Genomic DNA, 24,215 nt, shown 5'->3' with positions numbered 1-24,215 from the left:
GTGGCTGCACCACCAGCAATGTGTGCAAAGTATCATGACTCCCTGTCTTTCCCATCACTTAGCATTTTCTGTCTTTTTTATGACACATCCTGGTGGGTGTGAACTGCTGTCTCTTTGTGGTTTTGATTTGCATCTCCCTAATCTCTAAAATCTGAACACATTTGTTATTGCTGCTTCCATTTTGCTGCTTTTTTGGAAAAATGTATTTTAATCCTTTAGATATTAAAAATAGATTATTACTTATTTTATTGTCAAGTGTAGTCAGCCTTTACATATTCCAGATGCCTGTACCTTGTGAGACTTTATGTCATAAAATAATGAACAAGTTGGGCAAGGGTCACTCACATCTGTAATCCTAGCTTCTCAGGAGGTTAGGACCCATTAAGGATTGTGGTTCAAGGTCAGCCAAGGCAGAAAAGGACTCCAGTTAATCAATAAAGTGCCTGATTGGGGATGTGGCTTAAGTTATAGAGTACTAGCTATAAGCAAAAAAGCAAAGTGAAAGCATAAGGCCCCGAGTTCAAGCCCTAATACCAGCACATACAAAGTCTAGCTGGCTGGCTGATTAAAGCTATATAGAGTCTTCCTACCAAGTATGAAGGCCCTAGGGTGAATCCTCAGTATCACTAAAAAAAAAATTAGGCTACAGGTTTTCTGTCTCCTTTGGAGTATAATAAATTCTCTTTTTACTCTTAGAGCTGTGTCTTCCCATTTCATATGGAGTTATTCATTTGTGTTGTCACAGCCTTTCATTTTCCCAGCTCTGAATATCTTAAGTACTTTTTCTTGATCAAAAACGTCTTTCTAAAATATGTACATAATAAATCAGGCTCTGCTTCCCTTTGACTGTGTAAGGAAGCATAGTCCAGAAAGCAGGAAATTGGCAAAATGAATGGTGTTTTGTATATAGTTTCAGTAGTAATGAAGTGAAAATAATGTCAGAAAACACTTTGAATGCTGTGAGAAAATTATCAAAAGCCCAAGTGCTTGCAGGGCTCTGGTTGCCATGGTGACTAAGACTTGAAGCAGAATGGAATACTGGGTGGATTTATCTATGGCAGCATCTCCAGACTGTTTGACAAATGCAGCTGTGTCTACCAGTGACCTCCAGAACTATGGTGCCTTCCAGAAGTGGAAGCCTCTAAATCTCTTGTTATTTCACCATACAGGAGCACATACACAAAGCCAAACAAGCTTTGGAGGCCATGGGAGATCGTGTGTGTGTGTGTGTGTGTGTGTGTGTGTGTGTGTGTGTGTGTGTGTGTGTGTGTGTGTGTGTGTGAAAATTGTACCAAACTAATAACACTAAAGTGAAAAGTCTTAGATAAAAATCTTCATGGAAGCCAGGTGCCAGTGGCTCATGCCAATAATCCTAGTTACTCAGGGGCTGAGATCTGAGGATCACGGTTCAAAACCAGCCCAGGCAGAAACATCCATGAAATTCTTTTTTTTTTTTTTCTTCATGAGATTCCTATCTCAACAAAAAAAGTGTAAGTGGCTCAGAAAAATACAGAAGTTATTTGTGTTGAATATGCTGTCAGTACTTAAATTAAGGAATAAACTGTCTACAATATTTCCTTTAGAAGACAATTTTTTTCTTTCTTCTTTTTTTTTTTCTTCAATTGGCCCTGGGGCTTGAACTCATGGCCTAGGTGCTGTCCCTGAACTTTTGTGTGCAAGGCTAGTGCTATACCACTTGAGCCACAACTCAGCATTGGCTTTTTTAGTAGTTAATTGGCGATAATCTTACATACTTTCTTGCCCAAGTTGGCTTTGAACTGCAATCCTTAGATCTCAGCCTCTTAAGTAGCTAGGATTACAAGTGTGAACTACTGGTACTCGGCTAGAAGACTGCTTTTTAAATACCCTTGTTCCTATAAGGGAAGATATCCCAGAAATAACTCGTCCTCATGTTTTCATTCCCTTCCTCTGTACTTTTCTGTTTTCTTTTCCTCCTTCTTCCTTTCTTTTTCTTTTTGTCAGTTGTGGGACTTGAACTCAGTGCCTGGGCATTGTCTCTGAACTAGTTTTTTACTCAAGGCTGGCACTCTACCACTTTGAGCCACAGCTCCACTTCCAGTTTTCTAGTGGTTAATTGGTGATAAGTCTTATAGACTTTCCTGCCTAGGCTGCCTTTGAACCATGATCCTCAGATCTCAGCCTCCTGAGTTGCTAGGATTACAGTCACAAGCCACCAGCGCCCAACTCCCTCTTGCTTCTTGAGAAGATTAACATGCTCCTGGAAGCAAGTTTTGCAAGCCAGCAAGCAGTCTGCTTTTCAGAGATTATATCCTGAACTGCCCATACAGGCTTGTGATGCATGGCTTAGCAACTCAAGGTAGTTGTGCACTGAGATAGACAGCCAGCCAGCAGAGTGCACTAGGTGCCTGATTACAGGGTCGGAACAGCTCTGACTAATAGAAATTTAATATGAGTCAGAATGTAAAGGCAAATTGTCTAGGCACTCTAAAACTCTCAAAAGAAATGTGAAATTAATTTTAATAATATGTTTTATCTGATTTAAATGTCAAATGTATTATTTCAAGATGTAATTCAATACAGAAAAATTATTAATGAGACATGTTGCATTCTTTTCATGCTATGATTTTGAAATGCAGTGAATATTTTACATTTACATACATGTCAGTTCAGGTTATCCACCTTTCCAGGGCTCAGGAGCCACGTGTGGTTGTGACTTAGACATAGTCTTTCCATTTTAGCTTCTGTTCTCAGGATGGCCCACACTGCCTTCTGGTGAATTCATTTTGGCTGTGTTGAGTTCTCTTCTTCACAGACCCACCACATGCATCCGTCACCTTTCACCGTCCGCCTGGGCTGCAGCTGATAGCATGTAGGCCTTTTGATTGCTGGTAGTTTGTCACCATCCACCTGTATTTAGGAACTACACAGATGCCTTCTCTCTTAGTGCATTTGTGTGCAAGGCTGCCATAACAAAACACCGTAGGATATGTGGCTTAAAAACAAATTTCTTTCTCACAGTTCTGGAGACTAGAAGTCTGAGAAACAAAGTGTTGGCAGTTTTGGTTTCTCCTGAGGCCTCTCTCTTTGGCTTGAGGATGGCTGCCTTCTCCCTGTGTCTTTACACAGCTGTCCTTTTGCGTACTTGGTCCCTAGCTGCCATGTTCAGTTGTGGGACCTTAAATGCAGGGCTTGGGTGCTGTCCCTGAGATCTCTTGCTCAAGGCTAGGACTCTACTGCTTTGAGCTATAGCTCCACTTCCTGTTTTTGAGTAATTAATTGGAGATAAGAATCTCATAGGGACTTCTCAGGCTGGCTTTGAACCACAGTTCTCAGATCGCAGCCTCCCAGGGAGTAGCTAGGATTACGGGCATGAGTCACTGGCTGCCCAGATCTTAGATCTCTTAAATAGTCATTATAATAGGACCTACTCTATCTCCTTAAAGTCCTGTATCCATATGCCAGATGCAGTCATATTCTGAGGTACTGTTGGTTAGCACTTCAACAGGGGAATGTAGTAGAGTAAAAAGTTCAGTCTGTAATAGTCTTGCTGAAAATGAGGGGTTTTTTTCCCCATTATTATACTAGTATGAGTAGTATGGGAGGTAGTTTGGGGACAGGGCTGGCTATGGGATTTTTATTTGGTCAGTTTTTGGAAGGTGTCTGAGTAGATTTAAAACTTTTCTGCCATCATTTCTCCAGAACCCAGAAAAATCAATGATTTTATTCCTATCCTAGCTAGGCACCAGTGCTTCACAACTGTAATCCTAGCTACTCAGGAGGCTAAGATCTGAGGATCACAATTCAAAAGCCAGGCAGTAAAGCCCATGAGACTCTTATCTCCAATTAACCCAATTAATTCCAGAAAACTAGAAGTGGCACTGTGGCTCAAAGTGGTAGAGTGCTAGCCTTGAGCAAAGAAACTCAGTGACAGTACCAAGGCTCTAAGTTCAAACCCCATTACTGACCAAAAGAAAAAAAATAAATCTACAATCTTAACACCTTGCACCTGTAATCCTAACTAGTTAGGAGGCTGAGATATGAGCATTGCTGTTAGAAACCAGCCCAGGCAGGAAAGTCTGTGAGGCTCATCTCCAATAATCTACTCAAAAAAGGCTGGAAGTGGTGCTGTGGCTCAAATGGTAGAGCACTAGCCTTGAGCAAGACGCTCAGGGACAGCGCCCAGGCCCTAAGTTCAAGTCCCAGGACTGGCAAAAAAAATTAAAAGGAAAAAGAAAGAAAGAAAAGAGATCTGAAGGATTTATAAAATCCTCCAAACAACCTTATTCATGTCTGTTATCTTGGTCTTACATATGAGAAAACGAAGGCTTCTGACTGACAAAATAATATATAGTCTATATTAATTGCTGCACTATAACTTTCCATGTAATGCTGTAACACTAAAGTTCTTTACGTAGCAGTGAGAACTTCAAGCCCTGGGGATGTTGGATCTAGGAATGGAAGCCATTGGCTTCCTGGCTTCTTACCTCTGTTCTCTTGATTCTCAGAGAGTTCCATTGGTAAACTAGCCATGGCCATTTTCCAGAACAGATGAACCTGAAACACTATAAGGGACATGGAATTTAAAGTTGGTAACCTGGCTATGCACAGTGGTACATAGTAATCCAGTGGCTGAAGAGACTAAGGGGGCAGGATTGCTTGAGCCAGTTTTGGGGACAGCTGGGCAGCACAGAGAGAACCTAAAAAGAAAAAATGAAAAAAAAAATTATGTGCAGGAAATACCATTGAAAAATGAAGTTTTAAGAAGTTCTGTGCCTAAATCTCATTCTTCCTTTGGAGCTGGTTCTCTAGAGGAGGTGCCATTTCTTAGCTTTCTATGTCTAAATTCCAATTCAAAGTGGTTATTCAAAGCTCTTCAACCCTGTAAGCTATCCTTAGGAATAAACAATATGTACTAGTGTTGTGCCAAGTTGCAAGACCACCCCCAAGAAGACCACCGAGATTCAGACACTCCGAAATGCAAAAGCAAGGCAAGGCTTTATTTAACGAGCTGACAACTCGGGCCTCGTCCTACCCACCGACACAGCGGAGGTTAGGAGGAAGCCCCGAGCTGTGATTACACAGGGCTTATAAAGGCAAAGAACAAGGTTACAACAATCAGCTGTGCAAGCAAGATTAGAACACAGGTACAAATCCGATTGGCTCGGGGTTCGATTCTAAAATGGGGTTCACGTGGTGGGGCCTGACTTCAAAGTCTGGCACCTCACTAGCACCATTCTAAATGCTGGGAGTAGAGGCAGGAGTCAATGAAATATATGGTGCCTACTTGTACATCATCAGAACACATTTGCACAAGAAAGTTTTGCTCATTTATCAGTCAGCAGAAGTAATTCAGTGACGTCATGAAGGTATCTTTGCCTTACTGGAACCACTCTGCCTTTCCAGCTTGAGTCTGCACACCTCAGCACCTTTCAGATCCTTTCACAATCCACTCCTGTTTCCAGATTACCAGGTTAATCAACAGGATAAAAAAGAATGTGGGTAGCGCATGCCTGTGGTCCTAGCTGCTAAGTAGGCTGAGATCTGAGGATCATGGTTATTAGAAGCTTGCCCCAGCAGAAAAGTCCTAGTGAGACTTATCTCTAATTAACCACTCAAAAGCAGATCACTTGCCTTGAGCAAAAGAGTTCAGGAACAGCACCCAGGCTCTGAGTTCAAGGCTAGTGCTTTACCACTTGAGCCACAGCACCACGCCCAGCATTTTCTGAGTAGTTTAGTGGAGTTAAGAATCTCACAGACTTTCCTGCCTGGGCTGGCCTTGAACTGCAGTCTTCAAATCTCAGCCTCTTAAGTAGCTAGGATTACAGGCATGTGCCACCTGTGCCCAGCTTGACCACAGTTTTGTTTAGTGTGTTTGTTTCTGAGACATCTCTCTCTGTATCAAGGCTAGCTTTAAACTTCCCATTCTGTTACCTCAGCCTCCCTAATGCTGGAATTATAGACATGCACCATGCCTTGCTTGATTAGGACTTCATTGGAGATCAGTAGCATCCTAAGACCTGGAAAATAGAATTAGCTCCTGGAAAAGAACCTTTCTAAAATAGACATCTAGCTTGTTATTCTATGTGATGGTAAAGAGAATGCCTTGCATTAGGGGTTGGAAGGATCAAATGAGAATCCTAGCTTTAAACCTTACTGGCCACAGTTCTCAAGCAATTTACTATATACATGTTTAGATGTATATGCACTTGTGTATATAAACAGACTTATATACACATAACCTGAAGAAGCTAAGTGTTTTAAGGACTAGATTTAGGAAAAAGAAGCCAATGAAGGAAATTCTAAGAACAAAGGAAGACAAGAGGATGAGGAAGTAGAGTTTAATGCCCCCCCATATAAGGGGGAGCCATCTAAGGTGACCCATATAAGGGAGAACCTATACAAGGGGGACCAGTAGCGCCTGCTGAACTTGAATGGTAGCTGTAGACAGGTGTCAGTGATCATATAGGTTAGTAAAGGAACATGAGAGAAATGTCTTGAGTTGTGGCATTTCAGCTATACATTTGAAATATCTTCACAGATTTGGTGTCATTATCTTTGCAGCATTTCTTCTGCCACAGACCCTACTTCTGTTGATAGCATCGAGGACTTCAAGGGAGAGATCTGCAGCATATTTCCTCTTCTCTCTAAAGCTTTGAGAAGAAGGACAGCCTATTTATAACACAGATGTCATTGCAAAATGTGAAATACAGGGTCATTTAACTCACAGAGTAATTCACAGATCCCCTTTAATTTTAATTCTGTGGACCATTAATATCCCATCTCTGTTCACAGTAATAGTGACCAAATGATATATTCAGAATTGAAAACCAGTGCCAGCCTCTGAACAGTAGAACTTGAGTGAAACTCTTTATAAAGTACCTTAGTTAATTTTAGACTCTAATCACATTATGGTGATAGGTATATTAGCTTCTTTGATATATCTCATTAGAAAAGGCGTAAGGGTAATAATAGAACTTAGCCTTTAGGAAATTTTTAAAAAAATGAAATCTTACAATTGAAACTGCTCTTTATAGATTTTTTTTTGATGAGACAGGGTCTTACTATGTATCCTAGGCTAAGCCTGAACTCATGATCCTCTTGGCTGTAGAGATAGATGGTCTGAATTCTTCTTCTTCTTTTTTTTTTTTTTTTGTCTGTCATAGGGCTTGAACTAAGGCCTGGGTGCTGTTTCTGAGCTCTTTTGCTTAAGGCCAGTGCTCTACCAGTCTGGGCCACAGCTTCACTTCTGGTTTTTTGGTGGTTAATTGGATTCAAGAGTCTTGTGGACTTTCCTGCCCAGGCTGGCCTTAAACCATGATCCTCAGATCTCAGCCTCCTAAGTAGCTAGAATTGTAATTCTGGTAGCATGAGCCACAGGCACCTGGCCTGAATTCTTTTGAGGAAAATAATGTAGAAAACTTAGCCAACATTGTTCATCACTATATACATCATTACTATACATTGCTATGAAATGAAATACTTGTATGTTGTTACTGTTAGGAAACAGGTTCTAGCCTCTCTCTCTCTCTCTCTCTCTAGGTGTGTGTGTGTGTGTGTGTGTGTGTGTGTGTGTGTGTGTGTGTGTGTGTGTGTACTGGGCCTTGAACTCAAGGTCTGGGCATTGACCCTTAACTTTTTCCACTCAGAGCTGGTGCTCCACCACTTGAGCCACAACTCCATTTCTGGATTTTCTCAGATTAGTTGAAGATAAAGTCTCACAGACTTTCCTGTTCAGATGATTTCCAACTATGATCCTAAGATCTCAGCCTCTTGAGTAGCTAGGATTACAGGTGTGAGCGAGCCATCAGTGCCCAGAAATGTTAGACTTTTTTTTTTTTCTTTGTCAGTTGTGGGGCTTGAATGCAAGGCCTGGGTGCCATCTGAGCTTTTTCGCTCAAGGCTAGCACTCCACCACTTTGATCCACAGAGTCACTTCCAGTTTTTAGTGGTTAAATGGAGGCTCATGGACTTTCCTGCCCAGGATGGCTTCAAACAGCAATCCTCAGATCTCAGTCTCCTGAGTAGCTAGGATTACAGGTGTGAGCCACTGGTGCCCAGCTTGTTCTAGACTTTTACATCACCTTCTACATAATTGTTAGCCTTGGACAAAATTTCCTTTCCTATGGAGCATTTCTGCTGCACCCCGGAGATGATGTAGTCAGAGTAAAATGCTAGCTTTCCTTTTGAGTTCTCCCTTGACAGGATAAATTGTCAAGATTGATTAATTTTGTCAGTTTGAAAAACTCAAAGAAACTTACAGGCAGTGTTTCTTTGAAAATTTGCAAAAGACTTTATATTATCTTTAAAGAAGAACCCAATAATTGTCAGTTGCCAAAAGGTTGATGGTGCTGACAAGTGCTTTTATATAACAATACAGCTTCTAACAGCAGTGGCTTGATAAGAATATGTAAGAGCATTGTGGCCTCCTCTTACAAATATCTGATTATGCCTTCTTCCCAATGCATCTGTTCACTAGAGATCTGGGCAGGCATAAAAGAGATGAAAACTCACAGTGAAAGTGAAAAATGAGTATCTGTAGGCAGCCTATTTCTCTACCACAAAATGAATTGCTTCTTTTCATGAGGATAATGGAACATAACATAACAAAAAATACAGTTATCTGACTAAAATTCACATCCAGGACCATATGAACTGGTACTACTTAGCGATGGCTGTAGCCTGTGGCAGAGTGTTTGCCAAATGTGTGCAGTGATCTGTGTTTCATACCTGCCACTGCCAAAAAAAAAATTTTTTTTGCACACAGAAACTGTAAAGTAGTATTAGCATAAGTTAGAGGTACTCTCAGTATCCAAGGACAGAGGATACATTTGGAGTCAAGAGAATAAATACAGGGCCATGAGTGTTGGTCAGTGGTAGAACACCAGCATTGCATATATAAGGAGCTGGGTTTGGTCTTTAACACAAGGAAGCAAGGGAAGGAAGGAGGAAGAGAGGGAAAGAGAGAAGAGAGGGAAGAAGTGCACACAATACAGCTGAAAAATTAAAAATATTTTTGCACTGGGCACAGTGCATCACTCCTGTAATCCTAGCTCCTGCAGAGGGTAAGATGAAAAGAATCACGGTTCAAGGCTAACCCAAGCAAAGTTTGTGAGACCTACCTTAACAATAAAAAAGTTGGGTGTGGTGGCACATACCTGTCATTCCATCTGCATGAGAAGCGCAAATAGTAGTATTACAGGGCTGGGAATGTGGCTTAGTGGTAGAATGCTTGACTAGCATGCATGAAGCCCTGGGTTCGATTCCTCAATACCACAGAGACAGAAAAAACATACCAATTTGCCAGAGGGTTGCTGTGGAAACAGCACCAAGCCCATTGATACAGTGGTCAGACTCCTGGAGTTACTTGCCAACTACTGCTGTCTACACACAGGCTGGACTGAGAGCCCTCAGCACAGGACCAGAGATCAATAATACCATCTCCCCTCCCTCCCTCCCTCCCTCCCTTCCTCCCTCCCTCCCTCCCTCCCTTTCTGCCTTCCTCCCTCCCTCCCTGCCTCCCTGCCTCCCTTCCTTCAGGAGGTAAACTGATGAGCAAGGATTTAAAGCACAGAGACTGACAGGCAGAGTGCACGACTCTCCCCCAGTTCTTCACCATCAATAAGGAATTTAGTGCTCTGTTTGCTCCATCTACTATCTAAACTGTCTGGGGACACCTCTAGCAATCGTACACATGTAATTATGTATGTAGATAAACACATAACATGAATCTGATGAAGGGACTGCTTAGGAGTCAAAGGAGAAGAGATAGAGGGTGAATAATTTGGTAGTACATTGCAAGCATATATGAAAACATCATGAAGAACCTCAATGGACCTGGGGGGGGGAGGGAAAGGGGGGGAGGGAGGGGGCCATGAGGGACAAGGCAACAAACAGTACAAGAAATGTATCCAATGCCCAACATATGATACTGTAACCTCTCTGTACATCAGTTTGATAATAAAAATTTGAGAAAAAAAATCACTTTATGATTAACTCTAATAAATGAAATCTTCACAGGCAAAAAAAAAAAAAAGAACCTCAATGGAAGCTGTTGATCAACATGAGTGGAAAGGCAGGGAAAGAAATGGAGGCACACGCGCACGTGTGTGTGTGTGTGCGCGCGTGCACGCGCGCAATTATTTTATATTTACAAGTAAAAGCACCAGCTAGAAGACAGGTTGCACAGGGTGGGGAGTTATAAGACTCTAATCTCAGAAAAGCAGCAAAAAGCCAAAGTAGAGCTGCAACTAAATTGGTAATGCTTCAGCTTTGAGCAAAAAAGCTCAAGGACAGCACTCAGGCCCAGAGTTTAAGCTCCAGTACTGGCATAAAACAAACCAAACTAGATCCATCTGAGTTTCAGAAGAAGGAGCATTTCTTGATATTTTCTTTCTTTTGTTTTTTTCTTCCTTCCTTTCTTTAGTTCTTTAAATAGTTATTTAAAGGCAGTTGTGTAGAGGGGTTACAATTTCATTAATCAGGTTGTAAGTACAGTGTTTCTTGGGCATTTTTACCCCTTCCCTTGCTTTTCCCCATTTCCCCCCTCCTATCCTTACCTATAAGTTATATGGTTCTTGTTGTTGTTGTTGTTGTTTGGTTGGTAGAAGCAGGAGGATCATGAGGCTAGCATTAACTACCTAGTGAAACTATCTCAAAAAGAAAAAAAGAGGGAAGCAATCAGAAGGCGAGAGATTTCATTAAATTCTATTCATGTATTTCTTCCAATGAAGTGTTATTTCAGCAATCTTAATTTTGTTTACATTTCTAGCTTCTTTCTTCTTCTTATTTTTATGACCATATAAATTGAGGATACTAGTAAAATTGTGAATTATATTTTTTAATTCTGTTTCTGAATTGACCTTATTTCTCTTGTGTTGCAGACTTCCCTATAATGCTAACAAATTCTTGCTGAAGAATGACTTAATCGAAATCTTGACCATTGTCACTGTTCACTGGCAAACTTTATCCACTGGGACTTTTGTATTTGTCTAAGTTGGCTGGCTTTATTCTGGATTTGTCTTCACCTTAATTTTCCTTCTCTTCACATCATTCTGGCTTTTCGTTAAACACTTCTAGGCAACCATTTGAGTATCTGATCTGTTTCCTACCAGATGTTTGAATAATAGCAAGTAATATTGTCTCTCTTTTTTTTTGATATCTGGGTTTGGAACTTGGGGCAGAGTGTTTCCAAGGCTGGTACTCACTCTACCACTTGCTATGCCTGTGGCCTGGAACTTTTCTACCTAGATTGTTCTTAAACTGCCATCCTCTAGATCTCATCCTCTTGAGTTGCTAGCACTACAGGAATGAGCCTGTAGAATGATATCAGCTGATAATACTATTATTCTAGAAATTTGTTTAAATCTCTCAATAGATTGCCTCCTTTTAAATTTTCTTTTATTTTTAAGAACACCTTTAAAATTACTTAAGTAGTGTACAAGTAAAACTGTAGACATCAGTGATACCTTTCACTAAAGTAATAAAAATGCAAGACCTTCCAGTAATATGAACCAAGAAATAGAAGATCTTTGTGGAGCCATAATTTTGTTTTGTTTTGTTTTGTTTTTTGCCAGTCCTGGGCCTTGAACTCAGGGCCTGAGCACTGTCCCTGTCTTCTTTTTGCTCAAGGCTAGCACTCTGCCACTTGAGCCTCAGCGCCACTTCTGGCCATTTTCTGTTTATGTGGTGCTGAGGAATCAAACCCAGGGCTTCATGTATACGAGGCAAGCACTCTTGCCACTAGGCCATATTCCCAGCCCCCCATAATTTCTTAATAGTAATATTTTCAACATTAGTTATAAGATATACTGTTGATAGTCAGAATTATGAAAAACGGTCAGCTTTTCAAATTGATCTCTACATCTATTTAATTCTAATTATATCCCATGAAGATATTTGGTAGAACTTTGATAGGCTAATTTTCAAAATTTATATTCATATGCAAATACATGGAACCAGAATAGCCAACTCACTCCACAAAAACAAGAAATATTCTATGCTTATTATAAAGCTAAAGTAATGAACGAAAGTGTTAGTGAGAAAATGGAAACATAGAGCAGGGGAACATAATGAAGAGCAGAGACACAAATCAGGAAAACTGAAGCCCAGTTCTAGGTCTGCCGAATTGACTTAAATACGCATACACACACATTTATCTAAACTACCATTCAGATATAATTTTGCTACATACATCTGAAACTGGTTTTGGTTGCTTTAGAGTTAAATTTTGAAAATACTATCATGTGGCTCATTTTCTTCAAAAAGACAGAAAAGGCACTAACCATAAAAATAAGATTGACACTTTAAAAAGTAAAAAGCTGACAACTGGGGAGTAGGATGAGAAGTATGCTACACTATAATCAATGAGTGACTGCCGCAACTTTAGGTTGGTATTTGGCTGTCTAATTCTCATGAAAAGCAGTTTGATTATGTTTTTTCAAGTTAGCTTCATGTACCAGTAGCCAAGCCCACATATTTTTGAGACTGCTAGACTTAATGACAAATACTTTGGTTTATTGAGCCTCTACATGACAGCCAAATGCTTATATTCTCTTCCATGATCTCTCTCTTGGTTTTGTTTGTTTGTTTGTTTTGGTTGTTTTGTTTTGTTTTGTTTTTTATCATGGGGCTTGAACTCAGGGCCCTGGTCACTGTCCCTGAGCTTTTTTGCTCAAGGCTATAGCTCTCTACCACTTTGAGCCACAGTACCATTTCTGGTTTTCTGGTGCTTAACTGGAGATAAGAGTCTCATGGACTTTCCTGGCCAGGCTGGCTTTGAATTCCTATCCTCAGATTTCAGCCTCCTGAGTAGCTAGGATTGCAGCCATGAGCCACCAGTGCCCAGCTCCTCATATCTTGTCTCACACTAAGAACATATTTGGGCCACTTTCCATTATTCACAGACTACAACTGATTAGGAGCCTGAGGAGGAGCCTGAGTCTTAAGTGCATTGATGGTGAAGAGTTCTCCATTTCATCTTTTTGTTTTTGTTTTAAGTCAGCAACCTACTCTGGAGTCCAGGCTGGCCTTCACTGGCATTCTCTTGTCTTCCAAGTCTTGGCCTTCCCCATTTTGGGACTGCAGGTGTCTACCACCACCATTGTGCCCAGTTCAGTTATGTCTTTATAGCTGAATATTATCAGTTGCTCTATCTTTCAGTCCTGTGGATTGTCTTTCTTCACTGTTATCTGATTCCAGCCACTCTTGTTGAGTTCATCTTTTTTCTTGTCCTGTTTTGATGAAGTGTATCCAGCTCTGCTGGATAATATACTGCTTCTGACTTCTTTGTGTAAACCATTAGTCACACTATCTTCCTCTAGGTTATTGCAGGCAGGTAGAATTGTATCTCTGCATCATATAGGTGCTTGCTTCCATCCTTTGGTCATACTTGCTACCTAGCCTCAATGCTGCCAATGTCACATAGGATGTGTGTTTGTCACAGCCATAACCTACTCCCAATGCCCATTTCTTTACTAGCTTTTGCAAATTAGACTGTTATAACAAATAACCAAATAACACAACCAATGTTGGTGCCTTGCTACAATAGATTTATTTCTAGCTCCCATGTTAGTATACAATTCCTGAGGCTCCATTAAATATGTCTTCTTTTGTTGGAGGGAAACAGTCAGAAAAGAAGTGAAAATGCTAAGCCATATAAAAGTCTCTTTGCTAGACATGATATACAAAACTTTTCATTCTTTGTCATTAGCAAACAGTTAACATGGCTAGACCCATGTTCAAGAGGTAGAATTATTTTTGTGTGTGTGTGTGTGTGTGTGTGTATACCAGTCCTGGGACTTGAACTCGGGGTCTAGTTACTGTATCTGATCTTTCTTTGCTCAAGGCTAGCCCCTCTACCACTTGAGCACAGCTCTACTTCCGGCTTGTTTTTTGGATGGTTAATTGGAGATAAGAGTCTGATGGACTTTCCTGCCCATGCTGGCTTGGAACTGCAATCCTCGGATCCCAGCCTCTTGAGTAATTAGGATTACAGATGTGAACCACCAGCGCCCAGTAGGTTGTCTTCTAAAGGAAAGAAATGTATATTTTTCTTTTAACACAGGAATAGACTAGTTGAGAAGAGTAAACCACTTTCACACTCATTCCTATACAGTCCCTACAGTGGGTTTCCAAACTACCAAGGTCTTAGCTGAAGGCAAACATCTGGAAGCTATTAGTATATAAATGAGTGTAAATGTGATCACCAGGGAGAGCAAAGAGAGTGTGAGACCATCCTGAGGGAATAGGTGAGAAGGGCAAGGGGAAGTGCCCAGTGGGGAGACTAGGAAAGAATGTGTCCTGGATCCTGGAACTGTCATTGCTCCAAAAAAAAAAATTACACCCCCCCCCCCCTTTTTAAGAAAACTTGTAGGGCTGGGAATATGGCCTAGTGGCAAGAGTACTTTCCCTGTGTATATGAAGCCCTGGGTTCAATTCCCCAGCACCACATATATAGAAAACAGCCAGAAGTGGAGCTGTGGCTCAAGTGGTAGAGTGCTAGCCTTGAGCAAAATGAAGCCAGGGACAGTGCTCAGGCCCTGAGTCCAAGGCCCAGGACTGGCAAAAAAAAAAAAGAAGAAAGAAAAGAAAAGAAAACTTGTACAAAAATGGAGGGACAAAGGGTAAACAAATGCAGCAGTGCTACTCACTTGATACTATGTTGAAAATGTACTATATGCCAGGTGCCAGTGGCTTGTGCCTATAATCTTGGCTGCTCAGGAGGCTGAGATCCAAGGATCGTAGTTTGAAGCCAGCCTTGGCACAAAGGTCTATGATAGAGACTCTTGTCCCAATAAACTACTTAGAAAAGGCTGGAAATGGTGCTGTGGCTCAAGTGATAGAGTGTAACTTTGAATAGCACAAAGAGATTCAGAGTGTACCCAGACCCTGCCCCATGGGGACTGGCCAAAAAAAGAAAAAGAAAGAAAATGCACTGTATAACTTGTGGGTGGGAATGGGAGGGAAAATCTGGGAGAGAGAGAGAGAAAGAAGGGTGACATCATCCAAAACGAAATGTACTCTTTACCTAATTTATGTAACTGTAACCCCTTTGTATGTTGCCTCTATAGTAATAAATGAAAACTTAAATGCAGGTACCTTAAGTCCTTCATTCAGGTTTTCAGTGTCACAAGACTAACTTCCAAACAGGATAAGAGATATGAGGTTGATATATATGTTTTGTTATTACAGAGATTTGCCACAATATGGACAAAAGCAGTGGCAGTCCTACTTTGGAAGAACTTTTGATGTTTACACCAAACTCTGGAAGTTCCAGCAGCAGCATCGGTAAAGAACCTTTGAAGGAATTTTAAAGGAGAGTGAAGGCCCATCTACAGTAGCTGTTTTCACCTTTAACTTAACTACCTCAGTACTTTTTTTGTGTTGCTTTGGGGGCTTGAACTCTGGGCCTGGGCACTGTCCCTGAGCTCTTCAAGGCTAGTAGTGCTCTACCACTGGAGCTACAGCTACACATTTGGTTTTCTGATTGGAGATAAGGGTCTCACAGACTTTACTGCCTGGGCTGGCTTTGAACCATGATCCTCAAATCTCAGCCTCTTGAGTAGATAGGATTACAGATATCTGTGCCCAGCCTACCTCAGTACTTTTTATCTTGGGACTTTTAAAGTCATAATTTCATGGTCATGACCCAAATAAGGATGAACCTATTTTTTCCCCCTATTTAAGAGCTTTAAACTTGGTATCTTTATCTGATTTTTTTGAACAATGTTGTATCCTCATATTAACTAATATGAAGGAAATCATCTGTGGTTTACTCAGAAATGCATCTGCTTATGGATCAAAGATATTTGAGAAGGAGATACTGCTTCTAATTTAAATGAACAGAGCTCAAGGACTTCTTTTTATATCCTAACTTTAAATAGATATTTAATAAGTACTCTTAATCTCATTGAATGATTATATTGAAATCTCATTAGAAATTCATAAGCTTTGCTAATTGCATTTTGTTTTATCCTGTTGAGCTTACAGATTTGGTTATTTTTTGAAACTTATAGTTGTTTATTTCTATTTTCTTGTCTTCTATATAAAACAGACAAGTCCTAGATAATCGGTATGGCTTGAAGCGATGGCAAATAGGCGAAATTGCTTCCAAGATTGGGCAGCTCTACTACCACTACTAGTAAGTAAATTGTACCTTTGAAGATGAAAACATTGCTCTGATTTCAACACAGCCTGCCAAGGTCTCATGCATACTCACTGGTTCTGGGCAAGACAGTGAGTTATAAGTGAAATCTGGTTAAGACCAGATTTCAAGGCAGTATCAGGAAATAGCCTTCCATAAGGCAAGCAGTTGTACTTGGCTCCAAGGAAAGAACAATTCATTTAATCGGACTTAAAGAAATTTGGAGGGGAATGCACACACACGGGCTTGATCTCAGAGCCAGGGGGCTGTTCATTTGATCCAGAGCTCTATTTCTGGCTTTTTTTAGTTGTTAATTGGAGATAAAAGTCTCACAGATTTTCCTGTTTGGTCTGGCTTTGACCCCTGATCTTCAGATCTCAGCCTCCTGAGTAGGTAGGATTACAGGTATGAGCATTTGGCTTGATCTTGTTTTTTGATACATGAATAATAGATTCATTCTTATGGCTTTGCTAATGTCTCGATGGGATGCAAACATGCATATTGCAATGGTTGCTTTTCAGAAAAATACCTTTTTTTTTTTTTGCCAGTCCTGGGGCTTGAACTCAGGGCCTGGGCACTGTCCCTGAGTTTCTTTGGCTCAAGGCTAGCACTCTACCACTTGAACCACAACACCACTTCCGGCTTCTTCTGTGTATGTGGTACTGAGGAATCAAACCCAGAGCTTCATGCATGGTAGACAAGCACTCTACCACTAAGCCACATTCCCAGCCCCAGAAAAATACTTTAAAAACTCATATGGATAGGTTTTTTTTAATTATATGCACTATAGCAAGGTATTTTTTATTACATCCTTAGAGCAGTCACATCTATATGCCTACCCTTGAGTCAAGGAAAGAAAGTGGCATTTAAATCTAGCTGCTTTTAGCAATCTAAATCTAATCACAAAGTGACATCAGATATAGAGTACAAGAAGCTTGGACTACTTAATTTAAAAGACAAGGGAAGTCAGTCATCTCTCTTCATGCTATGATGCAATGAGGTTTCTTTTCTCAGGCTTGCCCTTGGCATGCTATCCAAAATGTCCACCATTAAATCACTTTCCTGGAAGAACATGTTCTTTTTCTTTTCCTTTTTTTTTTTTCCCGGTTGGTTGTGGGGCTTGAACTCTGGGCCTGGAGCTATCCCTGAGCTTTTCAGCTTAAGGCTAATGCTCTGCCACTTGAGCCATAGCACCACTTGCAGTTTTCTGGTGGTTAATTGGACATAAAAGTCTCACAGACTTTTTCTGTCTGGGCTGGCTGTGATCCTCAGATCTCAGCTGAGTAGCTGGGATTACAGGAGCAAACCACTGACACTCAGCTAGGACATGTTCTTAAAAATCCCTTGCAAAACTATATATACTGATGCCTGCTTAGCAAGTATGGGGCCCTGAGTTCAAACCCCAATACCAAAACAACAAAAAACAATCTCTAATGTTAAACCAAGAACACAAATCATTAGCATCCTTTTGAAATCAGTGCGTTTTAGTCCTTTTATGAGTTTTGTAAAAGAAAATACTAAAGAAATGGACCAAGGCTCTCCAGTGTCATAGATTGAGTCCTTGCCCTGAGGGTGAATATAACCAAGTTAATGTTCTCTGGAGAGTCACTTTGTAGAATGATGAGCACGGTAGGTGCTTTGGTTGATATAAAAAAATGCTTGAGAGCATTAGGGAGAATTTTTTTTATTACTGTTATTTTTCCTTGTTTCAGTAGTAAGGGGCTGAGCTCGGGCTTTGCATTTGCTAGGGAAACAGTCTACTAATTAAGCCATGACGTCCCAGCCCTTGTACTTTAGTTTACTGGGTAGGATCTTGCATTTATTCCCCAGGTCAGCCTGGAATATGATTCTCATATTTATATTTCCTGTATAGCTAGGATGATTGGCATGTACTTCCATGCCCAACTTTTTTATCAGTTGAGATGAGGTCTCTTTTTTTCCCCAGGTGTGCCTTGATCCACAGTCCTTATCATCTTAGCTTCTCATGTAGCTAGGATCTAGGATTACAGATGTGAACCACTCCATTGTGCCTGACTTATTATTATTGTCCCGTTATTGTTATTCAAATAAGAATCATGTTATTGCCTTGCTGATTTAATATTAAGTCATTCATTCCTATCCTTCTGCCCAAGTAGAGGGAACTAAGTAGCAGGAGAAACAAGTGTTTCTCCTGGTGGGTAGCTTCAGTTTGGATCATTTATTATTTTTTCTCATAGCTTACGCACATCTGAGACCAGCTATCTTAATGAGGCTTTCTCCTTCTACTCTGCAATCAGACAGAGATCATATTACTCCCAAGTCAATAAAGAAGACAGGTATGTGTCTGCATGCTTTCCAAAAAAGGAAGGTAATACAAGTCTTTAGTATGTATTGAAATCGTGCAAAAAAACCCATGTTATTTATAACTTAAAACTTGTATTTGTTTGACATTCTTTATTGGGGGTATTCTGTAGCAGCATTCTGAAACATATAAAAATATGTTACCTAAAAGCCATATTTGAACAGATGTAGCAGCACACATCACAGTGGAGTTGCTGTACCAAGAAAGACTAGGATTATATCTTCTCAAGAGATCACCATGGTCTTACAGATTTCATAGAAAAGAAGCAACTCCAAAGTGAGGCTTAATGAATTATCTTTATTTTTATTTTTAGCCTGTGTAACTTTATTTTCAAAGCCTCTTGACAATGGTGACAAACTGTTATATGGGAGCATAGCAAAATTGATTCTAGCTGCTTAAATTTTTTTTGTAAATTCAGTCCTGTTTATGTAGTTTATGTAGCCTCAGAAGGAATCATGTGGAACTTGATGATTCCCAGGAGAAATCTATTGAACACTGTAGTATAAATCTGTACCATCTCTGTGCATCTCTGACAGATGCTTGGATGGGAGGAGAGAAGGCATGCTAGTTCCCCTTCAGAAGATTGTCCTCTGATGGGGTCCTAGACATACTCAGCTGAGGGTGGATCTCAGTGTTCAGAGAAGGATGCAAACTGAGGAAGAACTAAGGGATCTTCTGGAGTGTTTGTTGCTAGGTTTCCAAAAACTTGAAGGAGAGAATTGAAGTACAGGAGTCTATATATTCTTTCTTCTAACCACTCACAGTTGTTGTATAGTGAAAAGTGTGTGTGTGTGTGTGTGTGTGTGTGTGTGTATGCAATGAAAGAAAACAAACTATTTTGTTTGGTTTTTGTTTGTTTGTTTGTGTGTGTGTGTGCTGGTCCTGGGGCTTGAACTCAGGGCCTAAGTGTTGTCCCTGAGCTAAGCTCAAGGTAACGCTCCACCACTTCCAGTTTTTAGGTGCTTAATTACAGGTAAGTGTCTCATGGATTTTTCTTCCCAGGATGGCTTTGAATCGTGATCCTCAGATCTCAGCTTCCTGAGTAGGAAAGATTACAGATATAAGCCACCAGTGACGGGCTAAAACAAACCTTTGGCCTATTTTTCTAAAGAATACTTGGTTGTTGACTGTGTTAAGTTTTGCAGCTAAATGAACTTTTTTAAGCCCCTTCTAAAGAATCCCTTGAGGTCTCTTGCACATGTGCAGCTTTGTCTAGAGGGATTGCTAGACCCAGTTCTGTGTGTAACGCTCCAGTCACATTTCTGTGTCTTAGTCATTCCCATACTTGTCCTCTATCAAAGTTCCATCAATTACTTCTTCATGCTAGGCATTAGTGGCTTATGCCTGTAATTCTAGCTACCCAGGAAGCTGAGATCTTAGGATTGTAATTTGAAGCCAGCCTGGACAAGAAATTCCATGAAACTCTTAGCTCCAGTTAACTGCCAAAAAGCGAGAAGTAGAGGTATGGCTCAGGTGGTAGAGCATCAGCCTTGAGCAGAAAAGCTAAAGGACAGCACCCAAGTCCTGAGATCAGGCCCCAGTACGTACATATACACAAAATGTTGCAAATATCAAAAGAGCATGTATTATGTTTCATTCTAATAAGCAATTTTCCATTTCTCTACTATAGACCGGAGTTGGTAGTTAAAAAGCTGCGATACTATGCAAGATTTATAGTAGTTTGTCTTCTTCTCAACAAAATGGATGTTGTGAAAGATCTGGTAAAGGTAAGTGTGCTTCATTTTAAAGACAGGCCCAGGCTGACCTCTGACTTACTGTCCTCCTGCCTCTGTCTCCTGAGTGTCAGGATAGCAAAGTACTTTATTACCTAGGGTATTAACACATCTTAATCTCTAACTATATATGAATTATTTGTGTTTTTTAAAAAAATAGATTTTCAGTGAAATCTTTTTTTTTTTTTTTTTTTGGCCAGTCCTGAGGCTTGGACTCAGGGCCTGAGCACTGTCCCTGGCTTCTTTTTGCTCAAGGCTAGCACTGTGCCACTTGAGCCACAGCGCCACTTCTGGCCATTTTCTATATTATGTGGTGCTGGGGAATCAAACCCAGGGCTTCCTGTATACGAGGCAAGCACTCTTGCCACTAGGCCACATTCCCAGCCCCTCAGTGAAATCTTTTGAGTGTGTTGTCCTGAGGATTGAGCCTAGTGCTGCGTCATTACAAACATGGTCTGCCACAAAGCTGTGCGTACCAAAGAGCAATGAGATCTAAAATATAATAACCTCTGCACGGTCATGACAGAACATCTCCCTGCTTGCTTATGTTTCAAATGCATCTGACTATTCTTAAGTGACAGTCCCCATCCCTTTCTCTTGTCCCCTCAACACATTTTACATTTTACAGCTCATCCATGGGTAAGCAAGGAAATGCAAACAGCAGTTAAAGTCCTTAGATTAGGGGAAGATACTTGAACGATTTGGTGGAGAAAAAAGTGCATGATGTATTACCAAAGTCTTGTGGATGAATTCTAGTTTTTCCATTTCCTTTGCGTTAGTTACTTTTGTGTTGCTGTGACTCAGATACCTAACAGAAGTACTTAAGGATGGAAGGGTTATTTTTACTCACAGCTTTAAATGTGTCTGTCCATCTCAGCAGGGAGGGTGTGGTGGAAAAGAGTTGTTCTACTCATATCTGTCAGGGAGTGAAGGAAAGACGGGAAGGGGCCAGGATAAGATTTTCCTCTTCCCACCTCCAGCCTGCTTCCTCCAGCCAGTGTCTATCCTATAGTCTGCCCACACTTTGATTAAATGGATTAAATCATTGATTGGCTGAGAACCTCATGACCTAAGTATCTCTGGAAATGCCCTCACAAGTGTACCTAGAAGTGTGCCTTACTAATCTAATCTCCCAGGCATCTCTCAGTCCAGCCATGATAACAAGCAGTAGTTGAGAGTGTCTATCATTTATGCCTTTCATTTCCTTGGTTCTTCTAATTTCACTACATTCAGGATCCATTTAACTATCTGTGTTGGTCGTATCCTGCATTCTGCATTCTAATATTTTGGACTTAAACATAACCTCGTAGTTCTCATGAGCCTGCCTGAAGTAGCTCTGCACACCCCTCTGTCTTTCTCTACCCCTGTTACAACAAGAGTATTTCCAAACATGATATGACATCAATTCAAAGAAAATCAGGAACACTTGACTCAGACAATAGATTGGTTGCTCATGTAGCACAATTACAGAGTAGGTTTCTAAAGTTCTGATTTGGTTCGTGTGATTCTAAAGTTTTTTATCTTAAAGCAAGTCAATGTGATTTTTATTCTGTCTTTTCCATAGTAATTGGAACTGGGTGTGGCTATTATCAAACTTCTTAACTACCATAGTGTATATTAAGAAGATAATCATGTAGCTATGTATTTTATGAGGTGTTTCAAAACTTTTTTTTTGTGATACCTTAATATCAGGAATTATCAGATGAAATAGAGGATTATACTCACCGTTTTAATACAGAAGATCAAGTGGAATGGAACTTGGTGCTTCAGGAAGTAGCCGCTTTCATTGAGGTCAGTTTGGTTTATTTGGCAAGCCTTGGCAAACTCAGGGCTCCATGCTTGCTAGGTAGACAGTCTGCCTTTTGAGCCATGGTTTCAATCCTTTTTACAATGACTGCTTTTGAGATAGGGTGTTACCTGGGCTGGCCAAGATAGTAATCAACAATTTATGCTTCTCACCTGACACAGAGATGTAGCACCCAGGTTTTTCTGTTGAGCTGTATTCTTGTGATCTTTTGCCCAGGCTACCTTCAAATCATCCTTCAAATATAATTCTGCCTAGTAGCCAGGATTAAGCCACAGGCACCTAGGCTGTGGCTAGCTCTTTTATTTTTCCTTTGTTTTTTGAGAATTGTTGTTAGGGATGGAGATATGACTTAGTAGTATAAAACTTGCCTCACATATACAAGACCCTGGATGTGATTCCTAATACTATAAGAAAACAAAACAAAAACAAACTAAGAAACATATTCATCATCAGGAATAAATAAGTGTTCATATGATATATATTTTTATTGCATGTATATGATGTCAGGAAGAGGAATAACTTACACTGATTCTTTGTCTTACCATGAACTGCCTGCTCTTCTCTTTAGGCAGATCCTGTGATGGTGTTAAATGACGATAACACCATTGTTATCACATCCAATCGCCTTGCTGAGACTGGAGCCCCACTACTAGAGCAGGGCATGATTGTGGGGCAGTTGTCTTTGGCAGATGCACTCATTATTGGTAATTGTAACAATCAGGTAAAGCATTGCAAAGGGATTTGTGCTTAAAATTAGCTTTGAAAATGTGTTTTGGTTATCATGGAGTTCTTTCCTTGCAGATATCTTAACATCCATCTGTGAAGAAATGTTTAAGTGAATTACATTATGTTCATATATGGAATATATCACTCAATACTTCATTGGTTCACAGAGAATTTTTAATTGGTTTATTTATTATTAAGTAGTTGTACAAAAAAAGTTTCAGTCAGGTTATGAACACAATGTATCATTCTCCCCCTTCTTTTCCCATCCCATCTCTACCCTCAAGTTATATAGTTCAGTTTTTACATAGCACCTGTTGAATATAATAACTATTTGTGTGCCCTCTTCCATTTGTATGACCCCCCCCACACACACACACACACTTGTTGCTGCTTCTCCACCCAAACATGTTTCTGCTTCATGGTATTCATTTTGTTCAGCAGTTGTTTAAAGAAGTTACACCATTGGCCTCTTCCCCTAAGTATACCATTCTTTAGTTAGTTATTTGTGTGTATCTGTATTTAACCCTATTTACATTATCATGTATGTTTGTTTATCAGATTTGACTTCTACGTATGAGAAAAAACATGCACCATTTGTCTCTCTGAGCATGATTTACTTAACAATTTTTTCTAGGTCCATCTGTTTTTTCTGCAAATAACAATATTCTTTCTGATAGATGAGTACATATCCATTGAGTATAAGTACCATATTTTTTTGATCCACTCATCCATTATAGGGCATCTGGGCTGTTTCCATATCTTGTCTGTTGGGAATAATACAACAATGAGCATGGATGTGCAAGTGTTTTTACTATATCTTGACTTATAATGCTCTGGGTAGATGCCCAAAAGTGATATGGCTGGCTCAGAGGGAAGTTTTATGTTTAGTTTTAGGTTTTTGAGGAGTCTCCAGACTGCCTTCCAGCATTTTACATTTTTACATTCCAGCATTTACATTCCCACCAACAAACAGTGTAGTAGGGTTCCTTTTCCCTATGGGCCCCCCATCAGTTGTTACTGCTTAAATTCTCAATGTTGACCAATCTTATTGGAGTGAGATGGAATCTCAGTGTTATTTTGATTTTCATTTCCTTTAAGCTAGGGATGTTGAGCATTTTCTCATGTGTTTATTGGCCATTCTTTCTGCTGCTTCCAAGAACAGTGAATTTTTTTTTCTTTTGCCAGTCCTGGGGCTTGAACTCACGGCATTGCCCTGAGCTTCTTTTGCTCAATACTAGCATTCTACCACTTGAGCCATAGAACCACTTTGGCTTTTTCTGTGTATGTGGCACTGAGGAATCGAATCCAGGACTTCATGCATGCTAGTCAAGCACTCTACCACTAAGCCACATTCCCAACCCCAAGAACAAAGAATTTTACTGATATAGGAACATACGTATGATACAATTAGTGAAAATAACCTTGTTATGGAAATATGTAAACAGAATTATTTCATATATTAGAATGTCAGTATATACATATGTA

General features: G+C 40.2%; 1 protein-coding gene across 3 annotated transcripts in view; it reads left to right on the top strand.

Moving 5' to 3' along the window:
- Positions 1–24,215, top strand: part of Scai (suppressor of cancer cell invasion) — a 113,136-nt gene that overhangs the window by 67,534 nt on the left and 21,387 nt on the right. For all 3 annotated transcript variants that reach the window (XM_048342687.1, XM_048342697.1, XM_048342706.1), the window contains 6 exons: positions 15,172–15,267; positions 16,034–16,120; positions 18,340–18,438; positions 20,095–20,191; positions 21,890–21,988; positions 22,573–22,725. In XM_048342687.1, the coding sequence (XP_048198644.1) occupies positions 15,172–15,267; positions 16,034–16,120; positions 18,340–18,438; positions 20,095–20,191; positions 21,890–21,988; positions 22,573–22,725 (631 nt within the window). The remainder of the gene's footprint in view (positions 1–15,171; positions 15,268–16,033; positions 16,121–18,339; positions 18,439–20,094; positions 20,192–21,889; positions 21,989–22,572; positions 22,726–24,215) is intronic.

This window comes from Perognathus longimembris, chromosome 1 (genome assembly GCF_023159225.1).
Source record: "Perognathus longimembris pacificus isolate PPM17 chromosome 1, ASM2315922v1, whole genome shotgun sequence".
In the NCBI taxonomy this organism is placed as follows: Eukaryota; Metazoa; Chordata; class Mammalia; order Rodentia; family Heteromyidae; genus Perognathus; species Perognathus longimembris.
This window is presented reverse-complemented; position numbering and strand designations above follow the sequence as displayed.